This window comes from Emys orbicularis, chromosome 1 (assembly GCF_028017835.1).
Source record: "Emys orbicularis isolate rEmyOrb1 chromosome 1, rEmyOrb1.hap1, whole genome shotgun sequence".
Lineage (NCBI taxonomy): Eukaryota > Metazoa > Chordata > Testudines > Emydidae > Emys > Emys orbicularis.
Window position 1 is genome coordinate 146,932,570 of NC_088683.1, and position 20,612 is coordinate 146,953,181.

The window sequence follows — 20,612 nt, forward strand, 5'->3', positions numbered from 1 at the left end:
CAAGTCTCTACCCTGTCCTCAGTGGAGTCTAGAGACCTGAGCTGGTGTCCAGACTCACCTCATCTTTGGAGTTTGGGTCTGCAGGTAACTCAAGAACAAGACAAATTTGTTCATGTGTTACCTGCAGACCCAAACTTCAGACTAAACTTCATCCCGAAGCATGGCCCTTCCTAGGGTTTGTCTCTAGGACCGCCTCTGTCTTAGTTCATTCTGGCCCAGAGGGACGTTCTCAACCAAATTAGAGCCACCAGAAATTATCCTGGATTTTCATACAAGGTTTGAGTGCCTGAGCCTGGGATGACTCAACAGAACAGGCCCGCACTCCTTTCTGCACAAGATCTTAGTCTGTGATCCAGTTACACTGCAAATTCCAGGGTGTTCTGTTCTGGCTTCTGGTTCAGCCCACTCCAAAGACAGTCTGTTTGCAGAATTCAGAATCCAGAAATCCATCTAGATCCAGGGTTTGCATTTTGAACAACCCCAAGTCTGGGTTATTAGGAGCTAAGGTTTTTGCATTGGGGATGTCTCTCACAAGAGATACATTTTAACAGCAATGCACCATACTCAACCTGCCAAAGGTACTGACCCCAGTTTGCCAGCTCTTTGGACCAAGACTGCAGCCCTGCACGAATCCCTCTTTTGGACTGTTCATACTGCAATCAGGAAGTGTGACTGCAGCCTGTGTAGACATACCTGAGCTAGCTTTGAGCTAGCTAGCAGTAGGGGCTGCAGCTGCTAGAGTATGGACCCAGGGTCTTGGGTGGGTGTGGCTAACCCAGGCAACTCCCCCACTACCTCTGCACTGCTGAGGCTTCACTGCTATTGCTACTCTGGCTAGCTTTGATCTACATGCGCTGCAATCACATCATGTGACTGCAGCATATGCTTTATGTCTCTAGGTATCTTTCAGTCATTGAACTCCACTTGTCTTCTGTTTCTCCCCTTTTTACCCCTTTTTGTTCCCAGAGACATTCTGACACTAGTTGCCTTTAATAAATGTGCCATTTGAGAACTAGAGAGAAGAAACAAATAGTAAAAAGCCAAAGAACAGAAGTTAAACATCTCCTCTAGGTGCAGGCTGTGAAAAACTCCTCCTAGGCAGGTTATGAAACTTGAGTTACAAACATTAAAGGTTGGCACTAGGAACTAACCTTTATCCTAGCAGCATTCACTAGCTTTCTCAGCACATAGTGAGGAGTCTAAACACTGCTTGTTTTATGGCTTATCCTTCCTTAAGTAGCACCTCAGAGCAAATCCATTACTTGTCTATGTTGGGTTTACTGATAGCTAGTGGAGCATTTTCACCATGATCCCCAAGTGTTAGATCATTTTCTTGGTCCCTTTCACCAACCCAATTCAGAGCACTCTAGTTCCCGCCTGCTGTGTGTTAGTAGTAACTAAACAACTGGGAGGGTCCATTTCTTGCATAGGAACTAATGTGCCTTTTTCCCCCCCACACTAGTGCTACCAAAGTTTGAAGTTATGGTCCATGCACCAAAAAGTGTCTCAGTCCTGAATCCTGATTTGACAGTGAAAGTTTGTGGTGTGTAAGTATCTAATACAGTGCTGCAGAGAGACTGGGGGCAGGGTGAGACCTTCCCAGAGAGACAGACAAGAGGGCAGACTCATCAGCAGACGGGGAGGAGGACAAAGCAATCAGGCCATCAGAAGAGGCTGATCAATATTGATTTTGGGGATAGCGGCCTACATTTATTTGTGTTCCTCTGGCTTGTGGGTGGATGGGAATCTTATTGTTTGCACAGGTGTATGGTGGGTTGTACACAACATTATCCACTTCCTTACGGACCCCCTGGGATGGGCTCACCCCTCCCCAGTGGTTATTTTAGGAGTAGGCTCTGCTAAGCCAGCCAGTAGCATGGAGTTAAAGCCCAGCAAGGGATTCAGCATCCAAGCGGGCTATGGGACCCTGAGCTGACCCTATCCAGTGTAGCTGAGAACAGTTGGGCTCAGTCCTTTAAAGGGGCTGAGTAACTCTTACACAAGGAGATTATTACATCAAATCTAAAGGTGAAATCCTGGCCCAATTGTCATCAAGGGGAGTTGATTTGCTTTCCTCTGCCTCAGAGGGTCAGCTTCATCCCAGGACATCAGTGGACTCACCCCAGAGAGAAATTGGGCCCCAAACGTTGGTAGCAGTGATTTTTAAAATACGAAGTTTAAAAAGTAGGGGTAGGCTTAAGATTGCATTTAAACTTCCCCAAAGCTCAGGGAGTTGCTCAAATCCTGGGTTTGGCTCAGACCTGTCTCTATTGCAAAACTGATGCAACTGTCATCAAAGTATTTCAGAGTGGATAGCCCAAAGGCCTGGACAACAGTATACCCACTTTCTGTACCTTTAGGGAAATAGATTAGAGCACAGGGAGCTTTAGAGTTCGTCTGTGGGAAATTGTACTGCACTGCAGAAGAGAATCAAGTGTCTGTGAAACAACGTTTACTAATGTGGGGGATGCTAAACTAGCTTAGGGGGGACCCACAGGGCACAGATCAACATGGCCAAAGAAAGATCCTGGACCCCCAGTCCATGTCCCCCACACTCTGCAACATGCTGCTGAGTCTGCAAGTCAAATGGCAAGTAGTTCTTTGACAGCCAACCAACTTCCTTTCCTGCTCCTGTTGTGGTCCTGGCTATGTAGAGCCTGGCAAAATATCTCAGTCTGAACCTTTTCCCAGTAAAACATGCCAATTCAAAGACACCAAAACATTGTGTGTATTCATGTCAGTTTAAATTCACTCAAAGATATGAAAAAATTAAAACATTTTGTTTTGACATTTTGGAAATGAAACATTTCTATTTTTGATTAAAAACAATGTTTTGTTTAGAAATTTCCTTTTTTAAATTTTTTTTAAATCTTAGCAAATTCTTGAAATTGAAACAATTTTTGTTGACTTTTTAATTGCCAAAAAAATGTGAAAATTTTCATTGTCCATTCTACCTAATACAGATCCCCCCCGATTTTTTGGAATGGCTAGCAAACCGAAAAATCCCTTATTCACTCAGCTCTACTCACATGAATGTGGCCACAGGCTAATGCAGCAGCTCCAGTGTCTCTGCTCTGCTGGTGCAGCACTCACCTCAGCCTCTGGTGGCATCAAGTTGAGGCATCTAGTGAGTGGGGTCCTGAGGAAGGGCAGGAGCTGCTGGTGGATTACAGAGAAAAGAGGGGAGTTGGCAATAAACAGAGAAAGCGAAGAAAATGTTAAATACAGTGAAAAGGAAAAAAGGCAAGATGAAAAGGAGAAATGAGACAGAAAACAAGCAGAACAAAGGCATGAAGATGGCAGATGCATGGGGACATGGAGGGGAAGGGCCTCATCATAGAAAGGTTGGGGATTGCTGCTCTAAGAGCAACGTGGAGGCCCCTTCATGGGACACAGATTGCCCTGTTTAAGGAAATGACAGGATGTTTCATTAGGACAAATGAGTATGGGGCAATGGAGATACTAAGAAATAAACTAAGCTGCAATGTCCTCAGACAGTGAGAGGTGTCACCAGGGTACAGAGGTTGGCATGAAAATCCACACCATTGCTGCTCACAGGTAATTAACCTTTCTGCAGTATTCAGAAATCTAGACAGAAAGCACGCAAAATTACTCCCGTCTCTGGGTTCCCAGGCGTGGTGCGCATCCTGGGTCTGTAGCTGTACGTTAGCTCAGGTCAGTCTCTTGAGCCTCTAATTCACTGTGGTGTTTTCTCCTCCACTAGGTACACCTATGGCCAGCCTGTCGAGGGGAGAGTCCAGCTCAGTGTGTGCAGGGATTTCAGTTTGTATGGAAACTGCAAGAGAGACCCACTTTGTCAGTCTGTTACCAAAGACGTATGATACACAATAGCTATTTAGAAAAGATTCCCTTCCTTCCCGTCTCTCCTTTCACCCCTTCATTCCTTCCTTCTAATGCAGGGAGCACAGGACTGAGACTCAGGAGACCTGGGTTCTCGTCCCTGCTCTGCCATTGGCCTGCTGGGTGACCTTGAGCAAGTCACTTCACTGCTCTGTGCCTCAGTTTCCCCATCCGTAAGGTGGGGATAATGATACTGGTCTCCTTTGTAAGTTGCTTTGAGATCTATGGGAAAAAGTGATAGAGAAGAGCTTTATATTATTGTTGTTATTATCTTTGCCTCCTCTCCCCAATCCTCTCTTGATCTTTGAACATAAATTGTATTTTAACTAGTTTTGACCCTTTCCCCCCCTATATTGTGAGTGGGGTTTGAGTCCTTTGGGTGGGTGGATAGCTTTGGGATAGAATCACAGAGCATTTCCCCAATATATTTGGGGCTGATGCGGGTCCTTGGCTACATGGAACTCACTGGCTAAATATCTATCTGATCTAAAGTGCCAGTGTCTATAGGGCTCCAGGCACCATAGGAACTAGCCACAATCTAGATAAAGGTACTTCCAGAATCAGAGAGGAAATATCCTTCATTGAAATAATATTGGGGATGGTTGTGTACACCAGTTAAACACATTAGAATCTGTCTCATGGGGAGAAGGGATGTTGACCAAGACACTGGGTTCTCTCCAGCTCTTGGAAAAGTACCATAAGATTCCTCTCTTCAGGAAGAATGAGAACTGCTCCCAACCTCTCCCTGAAAAGAGAGGACCTTTAAAACAGCACGGTCTGCCATCCTGCATTGCTGTCCTGCAGTGTTAGCACTCAGTGCCTTCCTCAATACAGGGCAGAATGGCAGGGAGCTTGTTTAAAGTCTAGAAGGCAGACTCTAACAGTGCAGTGTTTCCAGGCATTGGGCATAGCCCCAGAGAGTCAGCAATGGATAGGAGCCCAAGTCTTAGCAAGGAATCTGTACCCAGGTTCCGCTGACCCAGAGACAAGAGACCTACCAGCTAAGCCAGGCACAAGTATATCATAATGGTCTTTTGTATGAATATTCTACTGTTATCTTTGCTCAAGGGAGTAAGCCAACACCCTCTTTGCCTCCTTTGGCAAGAAGATCCCCAGTTCTCCTGACCCTGCACAGAACTGGGCTCTTTCCCTGCTCACTGACTGTTTCCTTTCCTTCTCAGATGGGGAAGGATGGCTGCATCTCCCAGGTCTTCAGCTCCAAGATCTTTGAGCTTAATCGCTCTGGGTACCAGATGAACCTTGATGTGAAAGCAATCGTGACAGAGAAAGGAACAGGTAACACCTTCCAATCAGTCAGAGACTGGGGTACAGTGATGGAAAAGGGTGTTGGAGAGAGAGACTGCTCTGTGGGTCAAAGCTTTGGCTGCTCAGCACAAGGTTCAATTCCCAATAGGGTGACCAGATGTCCCGATTTTATAGGGACCGTCCCGATTTTTGGGTCTTTTTCTTATATAGGCTCCTATTACCCCCTCACCTCCATCCCGATTTTTCACATTTGCTGTCTGGTCACCCTAATTCCCAGAGAAGATCCATTTTATAAACACAGTGACAAACTATTTCCAAGGCAAACACTTAGTTGGTTAATTTGTCTCTATTTAAACAATGTTAAATTCAAGACTAATTAATGTCTCATCTTCATCCTGGGTCTGTCTTGCAGGTGTGCAGCTCACAGGCTCTGCCTACATTTCCATAACCCAGGTGCTGGGCAGTGTGCGGTTTGAGAACATGGATCAATCCTACAAAAGGGGAATTCCTTACTTTGGACAGGTAGGCCAGCAGCGAGGGACCCTCCAGGACAAACTACTGTATCCTGGGTGATAGAAGGGGTCTGCGAGGTAGGGGAGTTGTGTATTGGGGTCCAGCAATGTGACCAAAAGTCTTTCACCAAAGGAGGTTTTCTTCCCCAAAGCTTCATTCTTTCTACTTAGACTGCACAGTTTAGAACAAAAGAATTATTTTCTTAAACAACATTTGTCCATCCTTGGCTACAACTCAGTTCTTCAGCTAATCGATACGGACCTCTGATTACCAATGAGTTTACTGCCTTTGTTCTGAGGTCTTGTCTATAATGAGGGGAAATGTTTTGTGTTTAAAAAAATGTTAACTAACATGATTTTAACTAATTAACATGATTTTAACTGCAAGTTAAATGTGATTTAAGTTTTCCCCCCACCCCACAGGTTTGGCTATGACCAGTTAACTGGAGCTAATTGAAGCTGTTTTTTTTTTGTTTTTTAATGTTGGAAAACAACAGTTTTTGTTTTAATTCACTGAAAAATGCAATTTTTTTGACAAACAAAGTTCACTTAGCAATTTTTTTATCTCAAAATGTTTCATTTTGTTATGGTGGGGAAAATGCCCCATTTTTAAAATTCTGTTTTCTTCAACTAGAAGAAGAAAGGGGGAAATTAAAGTAAGATAAAGTTGGAAAAATAATTATTTTCTCTTTTTAAATTTTTTTTCACGGGCAAAAGGTCAGTGTATGTTTACAGAGCGATGTATGCCCGAGCTTGAGCCTGGGCTCAAGTCAAACCCCTCTTGTGTCCACACCAACTGTGCAAACCTAGGGCTCTGACCATGGTCACAGGAACTGCAGTGCTGAAAGGTCTGAGCCCATGTTAAGCTGGGACCTAAGGTCTGAGCCCTATTGCTTTCCTGTGGGCATGCAGCCCCCACTTGACTCAGATTCCGGAAGTCCTCCGGATGTATCCCAGAGTTCCAGGTGGCAGAGGAGCAGCACTGCAGGCAGCCAGGCTGCCATTACTGCCTGTCCGAGTGCGCTCCCCCTTCCTTCTCCGGTTCCTCCTCGCTGCTTGCGGCACTTGCCCCAAGCAGGGAGCAGAAGTGACAAGGGGAAGCGGCTTCCAGCTGCCGGGATGTTGGGAGTCATCTGTCCCTGAGTTGGGAGCCCTGCCACTCCCCGTCCTTGCAGGGCAGCATTTGGTCCTCACTTTGCTCTCTGGCCCTTGCTCCTAGGCCCCCCTGGGGCTGCTTGTACTGGGCAGAGTGCACTGTGAAGGTGGCAAGTGGTAGACAGCCCCAAAGCTTCCCCACAGCCAGAGGTGGATTAAGATATATTGGGGCCCTGGGTAAAAAGAACATTGGGGGGCCCCCCATATCCCCTCCTGCCATGAGGCCCTGCCCCCTCTCCCTCCCCTTCTCCCAAGGCTCCACCCCCTGGTCTGGCCACAGGCCAGGCCATGGTAAGAGCTGCCCAGGGAGCCTGCACTGCTGTGGGGAGCCTTGAGCACTCTGGTGGAGGGTCTGGGGTTCCCCACAGCTGCCCAGGCTCCCTGGGTGGCTTTTACCACAGCCTAGGACAGTGGTCCCCAAACTGTGGGGTGCACTGCCTAAGGGGGGCACAGAGGAATATTCGGGTGGGAGGTGCAGTAGGGCCCAGGTTAGCCTCCACAGGGAGTCGGGAGGGAGTGCCACCCATCCCTGCTCTGCCCCCAGGTCTGCTCCGGACCCACTCCAGCCCTGCCCCCAACTCCAGCTGTGGCTCTGCTCCTGGCCACACCCCAGCCGCACCCCTGGCCCTGCTCCCAGCCCTGGCCCTACTCCTGGCCCCCAAACACAGCCTCCGCCCCCACCACGACCCCCGGCTCCTTTTCCCAGCTCTGGCCCTGGCTCCCAGTGTGGTGCAGACCAGGTAAGGGGGGGCACAACTGAAAGTTTGGGGACCCTGGTCTAGGGTGACCATATGTCCCGTTTTGGCCCTGGATGTCCTAACTTGTTAGGCAAAACTCGGCATTTGTCCCATTTGCTCTTGTTAACTGATCACCAGCTGGCAAGAGTAAATGGTACAAATCCTCAGTTTTGCCAAAAAGGGACTCGGGGGGGGGGGGGGGGGGGGAGTTGGGGCTCAGGCCAGCCCTGCGCAGGGGAGGAGGGGGCTTCGGCATGTGGCTCAGGATGGCTCCAGGTGTGGGAGAGGGGGCTCAGCCAGCTCCACATGGGGGGTTGGGGGGGAATATACTCATTCACTCTCTACACAGGCTCCGTCCGTCTTCCAGCCTGGCGGGGATGGGGCCTCAGGGGGAAGAGGAGGAGCAGGGCAGAGGGAGGGGGGGAAGGATCAGGGGGTGGGACCATAGTGCCAGTGCTCCTGTGTGGCCCCCAAATTAGCCAGGGCCCCTGGACTTGGGCCCCTTTGGCCCATACGGTAATCCGCCACTGGCCACAGCCGCCCATGGTGGCAGCTCTGGCTACCTCCTCGCTGTGGGGAAGTTGTGGGGCTGGTTCACACTTGCCACCCTGACAGTGCACACAGCCTGGACACCCCTGCCCACTCTGCCTCAGTGTGGACACCATTTTAACCCTAGCTTAAGAATTTTTTGACTGAAGTGTAGATGCTCAAGCCTAGGATTCCCTGAAATAGGTCAGCTGACTTGAGCCCAACTAACCCTAGGTTTACATTGCAGTGTAAACATACCTTCAGAGAGAGAGTGTGTGAAAGTATTACTTTTAAAAGTGAAAGTGTTACTTTCTCTGCAGGTGTTACCTTTCACGTTTAGAAGTTCAAGTACTACTCCTTCTTACTTTTTAGTACTCCCCCTCCCCCACGTGCACACTCTTTTCCAGTGGAAAAATAAGGAAAGGGAAAAAAGAGAGGGAACTCCACCCCACCCACCAACCGAATTAAAGCAACCAACCAAACAAAATGAAACAAAAGAAAGACACCCCCAAAGCAAACACCAATCCCATTCCTAAAACAAAACAAAATTGAAAGAAGGTAGGCATTTTCAAAATTTTCATTTTAAAAGTATGGGAAAGTACCAAAATTACAGGCATGTTTTCAACTGATTGTTTTTCTAATTTTTGAAAAATGAAAGTTTCATCAAAATAATGTTTGTGGTTAAAAAAAAAATTAGTTTGACAAAATCCAATTTTTCAGTGAAAACCCTTTTTGTTAAAAAGTTTTGACCAGCTCTACTGTTAATACATTTTTAAACACAACTGTCTTTGTCTACAGCAAGGGAAAACTTGAGTTTATCATCAGTTAATGTTTTCTAATGCAATGCTTTTTCCCAGTAAAGACAAAAGTTTGATTGGGTCTTTGGTTCCCAGCTCTGCTTCATTACTTTACTCTCCAGGGATTCTGAACAGGGAGTTAGCTTGTTACCTGCTAGTAATTTAGGTTGGATCCCAGCACCCTGGCAATAGATTATAATGAAATGCCATTTTTTTTGACCATACCATCTCGTTCTGGGTTTCCTGGCTCCCACTGGATGGCATTACTCCCTGCAAAAGCACCACACTATTATTATTCTTGAACACACGCACGCATGCACACAGACTCAAAACACAGTTCAATTACTAGGCTTCTGGAATCTAGCTAATGGAATAGGGGGTTATGTAACTCTACATTTCCCAAACAGCTCACAGTCTAATGTATGAATAGCAAGGATGTGGGATTAGAACCAGGGAATATCGTGGCTGGAAGCTGGAGTGGGTTCAAAAACCAGAGATGAAAGAAGAAGGTGTCCAGCAAGTGAGAAGGAGTCCTTGAGCCACGAAGAAGAAGGTGGATGAGAAGTGTGTGCCCTTAAACTAGGAATGAGTAGTGGGGAGCGAGCAGGCAGGGGATGAGGGGGGGAACTGTGTGTGTCCTTGCACTTGTAAGTGAAGCGGTGCACCTGAGGAAGTCCCACACATGCTAAGATGGCTGCCATGATGTTGTGACAGCCATTTTAACTCTTGGATATTTGTTTCTGGGGGTAGGGTAGGATGGAAAACAAACACAGGCCAAACAGACATGTCCATACTCAAATGGATTAGGAACTTAACATTGGTCTTCTACCTCTCTGAGACCCTCACATTCCCTTTTCCTTTAGGTCAAACTGGTAAATGAGGATGACTCACCCATCGCAAATGAGGTTGTCCAGCTGCTCCTCAATCACAAGAATGTGGGCAACTACACCACAGATGGGAATGGCACTGTTCAGTTTTCAATTGACACTTCTGAAATGTTCAATCCTCAATTTACCCTGAGAGTGAGTACCTGAAGAGCTAATGGGGAAAGGTTGTATTCCCATGAGAGGCACTGTGTTGGGGAGAGGGATGGCTGCTCTTCACCCATTGCCTAGAACCCGTGTCCAAAGCGGATGGGATGACGATAGTATTCTAGTGATGGACTGTGCTTTCTCTGGCTCCTTTCATGCCCCAATGATCACAAAGTGCCTTATAAAGTAGTGAGCTAAATATCTCAGTTATTGCAATGATTATAAAAGTAAATACAGCAGCTTTTGTGTGCTCTACAATATCGCAAGCATTAGCTGAGTTTGGTAAGAGAGGACATGCTGGCCAGGAGCAGTGAGGCAAACTGTTGGGATTTGAAGAAAAAAGGGAATTGATTGATTTAGCCTTTTTTACCTTTTTCTTTTCTCTTTTTCTTTTTCTTTGTATCTTGTCTACAAAATGATTGTGACTTTCACAGACTGGTTTTTCTTCTGCTCCTTTTGGCACTTCTCTGCTTTTGCTGTCACCTCTCTCCAGGTTGCTAGAGATGGTCTGCTGTCACTTACACTACCTGGGCAGTTAGCTTTAGATAAAATGCCTTATCAATGGCTTGTGAATTTCAGTCTCTTATTTGTGGCAGTGACTTGCTGTTTCCACTGCCTCCCCAGTGAAACATTAGTTTATTTTCTCTCTTTCCCCCTTTCTTGTCAGGCGATCTATAAAACCAACGACAACTGCAATGTAGTTGGTTGGTTGATACCTTACTATCCTGAGGCCTATTACTCTGTCCAGCGCTTCTACTCCCGGACTAACAGCTTTGTGAAGATCAAGTTGGAGCCGGAGGAGTTGAGCTGTGGCCAGCAGAGGTCAATCACAGTGCACTATGTCCTGAACAAATACGGGGACGGGAAGATCACCAGTGTGAAATTCTACTATGTGGTAAGTGTCAGGTGGCTTCTGTGAGTCCCTAAAAGAACTTGGTTTGGGATCTGCCCAGCAAAACCCCAAGTACTGATATCTCAAATAATTGATCTACTGGGTTGTGGATAGCAGAGATGCTATCTAGGCTAAACTCTTCCTTGATTCACATTGCTGCACAACCTGGCAAACAGGACTATGAAAGCAGGGATAGGACTGGGGTGGTTTGGCAGGACTGTGTCTGTGTGTGGAAAATCTAACCTATCTACCCCTGGACATGCTATACCTGACTTCATATTGAGCCAAACAGTTAAAACAATCCTAATTGCATGCTTTCCGTTATCGGATTGGGTTGTTCTCCTCCCTCCCTCCCCCACTGTCTCCTGTCTCATGGCATCTTTCTGTGCACAGGTGATGGCGAAGGGCAAGATTGTCCTCAGTGGCAAACAGCATGTCAGCACCAGTGGTGGTAAGTATAGTTTTTGATGCAAAGTTAATGAGAATTAGGGAACGAGGCAGAGGTTCTGGGATCTGTGCAGCAGGCAGGACTAGCACAGCACCTCTCCCCACACGTGTGTGCATGGTGGAGTCAGGCTGGTAATCACCACCTGGAAGACCCCTGTTGAATTAAGGATGGCTGCCCAACCCATCAAACTCTCCACAGAGGCAGTGGGGGGAAGCAGCCTATGTCACCCCTGGGGAAGTAATGGCCTATGGAGATCCTCCCAGAAGAAAACTGGAGCAAATGGATTTCCTGAGGAGAAGCAGAGGGTGGCTAAGGGAATAAGGAAATAGCACATATCTTGTGAGATGTCTGCCACTGGGATGTTGGATCTGAATTCTGATCTGAAATCTGACTGGATTTTGGATACGCCTTCAAACCCTAATTTTAACTTTGGTGGCATTTGGATCTGAATCCAAACCCACGACCACATCAGTCCATCTCCACAGTATTTCCTCTCTATACCATCTCAATCCCCTTCCCATTTTACACACATGCCAGCTAGGATGGCAGCTTCTAGAACAGTTTCTCTGTGATTCTCTTTTGATTTGTCCCTTTCTCTCAGCATCTCTAAAAGGCACTTTCTCCATCCCACTCACTGTCAGTGAGAAGCTGGCTCCTGCTGCCCGGATGCTGGTCTACACCGTGCACCCTGCCAGGGAGCTAGTAGCCGACAGTGCCAGATTCCAGATTGAGAAATGCTTCAAGAACAAGGTGAGTGAACATAAGATGTTTCTATGGTTGTATAGCTTTTTTCCTATGGGAGAACTATATTCCCCCCCCCCCCCACCCACCCACCCACCCACACACCCACACACCCACACACACACACACACACACACACACACACACACACACACACACACACACACACACACACACCTCTAAATCTTTGCTCCAATCTTACCTTCTCATTCCCCATGCTGTTTCTGATCTTCTCTTACTGTGCCATTCATCTCCTTTTCCTCTCAGCCTCATGCCTTTGCTATACTGCCCCACCCTGCTTACACCTGGCTCTCATTTCCTGCCCCCCAAGTGCCCATTCTCTTTCAAAATCCACTTCTTCCAGGAATCCTTCCTAAACTGATCGGCACCTCTCTGTCCTCAACTCTTACCCCATGTCTTGTTTATCCAATAGTCAATTCTTCAAGGTAGGGAACATATGTTACTCTTTTGGCCAAATCCCATGGTACTCAATATATTTTAATGCCATGATATATTTCTATGTAGTTATAGCTGGGTGAATATTTGTCAGCAAATAGTAAATTTGCCAAAAAAATGCATTTTTCCGAGCACTGACATTATTTGTGAACTCAGGTTGAATATGGTGAATAGTTTTGACTAAAAACAAAAATTTCAGAAGCATGGTACGTATGTTTTTAATTGGTTTCATTTGGAAATGTTTTGAGTTTGATATTTAAAACATTTCATTTGACTCCCTCAGATTGTTTTTGGTTTTTTGTTTCAGTGAGGGAAAAAACCAAATCTGTTGTTGTTGAAAACTAATCAATTTTTTTCACTGTTCGGTTCAGCCACCAAACCAAAAAATCAGTGATTCCCTCAGCTCTGCCTATTGCTGAGAGAGTAAGAGTAGAATCACACTGACTGTTCCATGAACACATATGTAGGTTTGGAGCGGAGAGTTAACATTTTCAAATGCTCCTAAATCACTTAGGAGCTGTTGAAACTTTATTCATGATCTAAATATTTGTCACCTGGGAATTTATTGGGGAGTAAAGTTTTAAAATGGCTGTGATAATTCTAATTATAGATCAGTTTGGATGTTGTTATAAACTTTCACAGCTCATCTGATTTTTCTTTTTTCAGGATTTCACTTTAAAGGAAAGGCAGTGTAGTGCAGTAATATTTGCACATTAGGGCCAAATTCTGTTCTATCTTATATTGACTCTGATGTGAGTTACACTTAATTCATCCCAGTGTAACTGAGAGAACAATTTGGCTAATAAGATTTTGTTTGCAATTCTAATTATAGTGTGATTTTTAATACAGGAAATTTCCTGCTGGACTACATTATCCAAAGTCCATAAACTGAAGCTGGGTATGTCTATTCTTAGAGGAAAAGCAGTGGTTTGTTTGCAGCAGACACAAGGTGTTTATTGCAGATACATAAATAAATCCCATGGGAATAGAATATAGCACAGTAAGTGCTTACATTAGAGGAGGCAAAGATATGTTTACTTTATTCCTCTAGCTGCTCTGGCTTTCCAGGGCTCTTGAAGGGGCAGTGGTCTTGTCCTGAAGACATAAAAAAGAAAGAGAGAAAGTGGCAAGAGGTAGAAGTTGGGATACACTGGATGGCAGGCCCTGTGTGGATTGCCAGAGATGGAGAAAAGAACACACAGGAGCCTTTGCAGGGCCTTCATGGTCACATCTGGTCCTAGGACAGGGACTCCTAGGAGATTCTGTCTGATGATGAGGCCTTCATCCTGCAGGGAGAAGAATGAGGTTGTGGCAATGGGTAGAGGCCCGTCCATCTTGCCACAGGACCTATACGCACACACAGCAGTCCCTTGAAGGGCAGGATTTAACCCATCTGGCACCTCTGCTCAATTCCAGGTCCGGCTGCAGTTCTCCAAGAAGCAGGGGCTCCCAGCCTCTAATGTCAGCCTCCACCTTGAAGCTTCAGCCAACTCCCACTGTGCTCTGCGGGCTGTGGATGAGAGCGTGCTGCTCTTGAGGCCTGAGCGAGAGCTGTCTGCTGAGACTGTAAGCCCTCAAGTCCTCTACCCAGCACTGTCCAGGATAATGTGCTGCTTTCTTTCAAATTCACTCGGCTTCTATCTCTCCTCACTCTTCTCCCATCCCCTGCAGCTCTGCTGCCTTCCTCCCCATGCCTGGTCTTTCCAGTTCTGTGGTTTGATTCCTTACTTCTCTCCCCTATAAAAACACTCCATAAGAGGCAAAAGACCCCACCATCCCCTAGTGGGCAGAGCCTCCTGCTCCCACCCTCCTCCACCAGCCACTCTGGGAAACATATTAAAGAATATTTAGGTAAGTTATATTCAAGACGGCAGGGCCTGATGAAATTCATCCTAGGGTATTGAAGGAACTAACTGAAGCAATCTTAGAACCATTAGCAATTATCTTTGAGAACTCATGGAGGACAGGGAAGGACCCAGAGGACTGGAGAAGGGCAAATATAGTACTTATCTTTAAAAAGGGGAACAAAGAGGATCTGGGAAATTATACTTTGATACTTGGAAAGATACTGGAACAAATTATTAAACAATTGGTTTGTAAGCATCTAGAGGATAATAGGTTTATCAGGAATAGCCAGCACGGATTTGCTAAGAACCAATCAGCCAGATCAACCTAATTTACTTCTTTGACAAGGTTCATGGCCTACTGGATTGGGGGGAAGCAGTAAAAGTAAACTATATCACATCTACTAAAACTTTTGACAAGTCCTACATGACATTCTCATAAGCAAACTAAGGAAATGTGATCTAGATGAAATTACTATAAGGTGGGTGCACAACTGGTTGAAAGAAATCTAAAGGAGTAGTTATCAATGATTTGCTGTCAAACTGGGAGGGAGTATGCAGAGGGGTCCCACAGAGGTTATCCCTGGGTCAAGTATTATTCAATATTTTCATTAATGACTTGGATAATGGAGTGTCTTAAGCTCATAAAATTTGCAGATGACACCAAACTGGGAGAGGTTGCAAGCACTTTGGAGGACAGGATTAGAATTCAAAACAATATTGACAAATTAGAGAAGCGGCTTGAAATCAGGAAGATGAAATTCAGTAAAGACAAGTACAATGCGCTTCAGTTAAGAAGGAAATATCAAATGCACAACTACAAAATGGCGAACAACCAGCTAGGTGGTCGTACTGCGGAAAAGGATCTGGGGTTATTGTTGATCACAAATTGAATATCAGTCAATACTGTGATGCAGCTGCAAAAAAGGCTAATATCATTCTGGGGTGTGTTAACAGGAGTGTCGTACATAAGATACGGGAGGTAAATGTCTCACTCTACTCAGCAATGGTGAGTCCTCAGCTGGAATATTGTGTCCAATTCTGGAGAGCACAAACATGATACAAGGTTTAGAAAACCTGACCGATGAGGAAAGGTTAAATAAACTTGGCATGTTTAGCGTTGAGAAAAGAAGACTGAGAGGGGACCTGATAAGTCTTCCGATATGTTAAGGGGGCTGTTATAGAGAGGATGGGGATCAATTGTTCTCCATGTCCAATGAAGGTAAGTCAAGAAGTAATGGACTCAACATGCAGCAAGGGAGATTTAGGTTAGATATAAAGAAAAATAAATCTAACCATAAGGGTAGTTAAGCTCTGGAACAGGCTTCCAAGGGAGGTTGTGGAATCCCCATTACTGGAAATTTTTAAGAACAAGTTGAACAAACACCTGCCAGGGATGGTCTACGTTTACATAGTCGTGCCCCAGCATAAGAAATGGACTAGATGACCTCTTGAGGTCTGCTCCAGCCCAACATTTCTATGATTCTACAATTCTATGTCAGATTGTCTCTGCCTCGACCTGCCCTCCCAGTGCATTTCACCTCCCTCCTGCTAAGCTGCAGCCCAAGCAGCAGAAGGTGGAGGCAGATCACACTATGACACTGATCTTCACTAGTTTTGAAGTGGGGGCCATTTTGGCAAAAAACCTTCAATGTGAGAGCCACATCAACTACTATATTAACACATTACTTTCTACTCCTTGATGATGTAATACTACAGAGCCACTCGTGTAACTAAAACAAAGTCTGCTTATACAATAAAATGATACTCCTTTTATAAAATAATAACCAGGAAAATATATGGAATTAAAAAGGCACCTATGCAAGTAAACTTATTAAGAGCAGAATAATGCAAAACATACTTTAAAAACTGGATGAGCGAAAGTGTGCCTGTTCCTCCTTGACTTTGTTCATGCAGTATTTTTAATATGTCATCACAATCCTAGTAAGGCAGTCCAAATGTTCATTAGTCAATTTGTTCCTCTGTTTTCTTTTCAGCCCTCTGGCTGCGGGTGTGGGCTCTGGGGTGGGGCAGGGGATGAGGGGTTTGGGGTGTGGGAGGAGGCCCAGGGGTGAGGGCTGCGGGGTGGGGCCGGGGATGGGGGGTTCAGGGTGTGGGGGTGTGTGTCTCAGGGCTGGGTCAGAGTGTTGGGATGTGGGGGCAGGAGGGATGAGGACTCTGGGGTGGGGCTGGGGATGTGGAATTTGGGGTGCTGACAGGCTGCCCCGGGGCTGGGGCCAGAGGACTCCCCCCAGCCCTCTCCCTGCTGGCAGCAGCTAGCTCTGGGGAAGGGACCTCTCTCTCCCTGCCGACAGGCAGCACAGAGCTCTGGGGGAAGCGGCCCCTCTCTCCCCTCCAGCAGCAGTGAGCTCCGGGGCCGGGAGAGAGGCCCACAGCAGCCTTGCAAGCCCCAACTTGCTCCCCTCCCCAGTTCCCACCCACCTTCTACCTCTCTCCTCTCCAGGTCCCTGCTGCATGGCCCTTTAGAGCTGCTGTGCAGCTATTTATAGCCTGATGCACAGCCGTGCAGCTTAGAGGGAACTTAGCGAACCGCATTTAGCGTTGATGGGAGCCGCCACTGGCTCGCGGGCCTTGCAATGAAGAATACTGCACTATGGGCAGGAGTGAGGTTCCCAGTAGCAGGGAGAAAGTAAGAGCCAATCAAGGCTTGCTCTAGGCAAGAGTCTCGGCCTCCCCACCATCAGGAACCCTCTTGCCATAACAACTATTAATCACCCCCTTCTGAACTTTAGGAAGCAGCCAGGTAGGAAGGTCTGTAACATGTTAGGATTAGGCTGTGCTCTAAGGGTTAACAAAGAATCTTTCTGGAGGCTGCAATGGAGGATCATGAGCCAGTAGTGTGACAATCCTAATACAGGCCAATATTGCCTGAGGGCATGTGCTCCTTCCTGGACACCACACATTAAAACAGAGCAAGGTAGACTGAAGAGAGTTCAAGAGAGGATGAGGCAAAGGTTGAGAGACCCAGACTGGTATCCCACCCCTAGCAGCAGACATTAGCTGCTGCATGTCCCTGTACAGATCTCTCCCCACACACAGGTTCTGTGTTTGTTTCCCCTCTCACAGGTGTACAACCTACTTCCCTTGCAAGAGTTATATGGTTATTACTTCAGCGGGCTGAACCTGGAAGATGACAGCAAAGAGCCATGTGTCCCGGCTGACAACATCTTTCACAATGGCTTGTATTACATCCCTGTGTCCTCTGACTTCGGCCCAGATGTCTATCAATATTTCAAGGCAAGCATGCTGAAATTTCTTTACATTAGCCCACAATGGACTGTCACCTGGTTAGCAGTGGAAGAAGAGAGCAGGGAAGGGTGGGGGCGAAGGTGAAATTTAAGTGCCCTCCCTGGTTTTCTCCCTTGCAAATCATGAAATGCAACAGGCACCTGGTGTCAGTTGTATAACCTCTTCTGCTGACACGTCCACGTGCACTTAGTCTTATTGGCAGGGAAAGCAGTTTGAGTGCTGAAGTAGAGCTGGTCAGGAGTTTTTCGATGAAACTTTTTTTCATTAGAAAATGCCAATTTTTAAAACTGAACCTTTTCAGTGGAAAGGGTTGGCTTTGTCAAAACTGTTGTTGGTAAGGTTTATCAGATCCAGGATGGAATTTCTGGTCAAAACTAGAAAGAGAGGCCCACCTCAGAGTAGCCAATAGTCCAGTGGTTACAGCACTCATCTGGAGTGTGGAAGATGCAGCTTGAAGTCCATGTTCTGCCTGATTCAGAGAAGGATCTGGAACCTACATCTGCGTATACTCACTGAGTGCTCCGACCACCAGGCAGATGGCCATTTAGAGGAAGAGTTTCTCCTGTTGAAGCTGTTTCACTTAGTCTAAGTGATTAAATATTCATTGCACCAGAAAGAGAGAGAGACTGACACTGATTCAGAGTCCTGACTCAAGCCCAGGTTTCCCACGTCCTAGGTGAGGACGCTAACCCCTAAGCTGTTGGGGATTCTGGAATGCAGTTCTCTTTCTCTCTCGGTTATTTTCACAAAAAAAACTTTGAAAGATGTTAGTTTTGTCCCATTGTGGAATGGGAAGAATTCTGAAACCTTGAAATGTTTTTCCCCCAGCTCTATTATGAAGTGTGTAGTCTAGGGCAGGGGATAGAGCCAGAGTCAATTCTGCACTGTGGTGCAATCTTATTTCCTGCTGTCATATATTCAGCCTCCCCCTCCAGCAGTTGAGCCTCACAACATGAGGGCTGTCCTGCAGTAACAGAGGGGTGGGACTAGGTGACTCAATTTCTTTTCTAGCTGTAGACTCTCAGACTCTTTATCTGAGAGGCAGTGGACAGGCCTCCCAAGGGAAGAGATGGAAACCCAATTGCACTTCTAATACACAGTATGGAAGAGTCCTGCACTGGCCCTCAGGTAAAGAACTAGATGGGCCGTGATAGGTCTCTTGCATCTCTAGTTGCTCTGTGAAAGGGGCCTCACTTCAGCTCCATTAATGTAGTTTCTGACTGTACAGCCGGTGTCGCTAGGGTGACAAGATGATAACTCCAAAATATCGGGACAGCCACAGGGGGCACGCCTTTTCAATTGTTACACTCAGCCGGCACATCTGGGTCTTCGGCGGCACTTCGGCGGCGGGTCCTTCAGTTGCTGACGGTCTTCGGCGGCATTTCGGCAGTGGGTAATCTTGCCGCCGAAGAAAAAAGTACCTGCCACCGGAGTGCCGCCGAAGACCTGGACATGCTGGGTGAGTGAAACAATTGAAAAGGTGCTCCCCCTGCCTGTCACCGCCGCCTAAGCAAAAAAAAAAGAAATAATAATAATAATTAATAAAAAAAAGGCTGCCGCGCCCGAAACAAAATATCGGGACAAATGTCGTCCCGACCGTTCTTCGGTTGGGACGTGGGACAAACTGCTCAATAAGGGGACAGTCCCAATTTTATAGGGACGTCTGGTCACCCTCTGTGTCGCTGTCGTACTTTAGAGATTCAGCACCAAATTCCTCTGTCTTGAGCGTTGTGTGTTTGTAGTGCACACACTGTATGGATTCCTGTGGCATATTCTGCATTTCTAACATGCACGGAACTCCCATTGACATTGGCACAGAAAATGCCATAGAGAGATACACGGGAGAAGAGAGAGAAGCTGGCCCTAGGATGGGGGAGGGGGGGAAATAGTACCACTAAGGGTATGTCTACACTTACCTCCGGGTCCGGCGGCAGGCAATCGATGTTCTGGGATCGATTTATGGCGTCTTGTCTAGACGCGATAAATCAATCCTGGATCGATCCCGGAAGTGCTCGCCGTCGACGCCGGTACTCCAGCTCGGCGAGAGGAGTACGCGGCATCGACGGGGGAGCCTGCCTGCAGCGTCTGGACCCGCGGTAAGTTCGGACTAAGGTACTTCGAATTCAGCTACGTTATTAACGTAGCTGAATTTGCGTACCTTAGTCCGAAGTGGGAGGTTAGTGTGGACCAGGCCTAAGAAGAGCCTGGAGTTTAGATGGGCACTGTTCACTTGTGGTATTATCCACTCTCTTGTAACTAGGAGGCTGTGGATGGGGAAGGAGGGCAGAGTGGAATAAAGCTGTACTAGGAAGCAGAGGTGGTTGATGTACTTTCTGTTTTGATTTTGAAGGAGATGGGCATGAAGGTTTTTACCAACTCTCGGCTGCGGCAGCCCGTGGTGTGTGGAAGTGTCAGACCAAGCCCTGATTTCTTTGGCCGTCCTGGCTTTGGTGGGAGTTTGTCCACAACTATGGCTACTGCGAAATTGTCAGGTAATAGTGAGCGGCAGAAAAAAAAAGATGTTTTTCCTGCATGGATCTGTGAGATTAGGAACATTTGTGGGGAGAAGGGGCACTGTGTGGAGTGGACATACGAGCCTGTGTGCATGTTAGCATTCACAAATACACACATCTTTATCTGAAATCCCAATCCAGCATGGAACCAAAGTATACAGGGTTTCAGGTAATGCCAGTGGAAGCCTGTCACCTCTAAGCCACTGCTTCCAATCCAGCGCGAGAGCAGACAGCCTAGGCACTTTGGGAAATGTAATACAGACGTGTTGGACCGTCTGGCTATTGGTTCCAGTATGAGCAGTTTGTACTGAGAGGCAGCATGGCACTGGGATTAGAGCACAGAGTTGAGAGTCAGGAGATCTGGTGTCACATTATGGGATGCAAGCTACACCAGTAAGACATTGGTCTGCCCTGTACCTCTGGGTGCCTAAACGTGCTCGGCTGCTATGGTTTCCTGTCTGGACACTCCCAGCCAGCAGACAAGCATGCACTGAGTGTCTGTGTGTTGTGCAAACCTGGTTCAGCAGCCCGGACTCCAGCAGCCTGCTTGTTATACTACAG

At 46.7% G+C, this 20,612-nt stretch overlaps 1 protein-coding gene across 1 annotated transcript in view; it reads left to right on the forward strand.

Moving 5' to 3' along the window:
* The window catches only part of LOC135872960 (ovostatin-like), a 52,778-nt gene that overhangs the window by 6,330 nt on the left and 25,836 nt on the right, over positions 1-20,612 (forward strand). Inside the window, exons 7-17 of the mRNA XM_065397418.1 lie at positions 1,463-1,547; positions 3,725-3,836; positions 5,043-5,157; positions 5,540-5,649; positions 9,720-9,878; positions 10,555-10,782; positions 11,173-11,230; positions 11,829-11,977; positions 13,841-13,990; positions 17,356-17,526; positions 19,889-20,030. Coding sequence (XP_065253490.1) covers positions 1,463-1,547; positions 3,725-3,836; positions 5,043-5,157; positions 5,540-5,649; positions 9,720-9,878; positions 10,555-10,782; positions 11,173-11,230; positions 11,829-11,977; positions 13,841-13,990; positions 17,356-17,526; positions 19,889-20,030 — 1,479 coding nt within the window. The remainder of the gene's footprint in view (positions 1-1,462; positions 1,548-3,724; positions 3,837-5,042; positions 5,158-5,539; positions 5,650-9,719; positions 9,879-10,554; positions 10,783-11,172; positions 11,231-11,828; positions 11,978-13,840; positions 13,991-17,355; positions 17,527-19,888; positions 20,031-20,612) is intronic.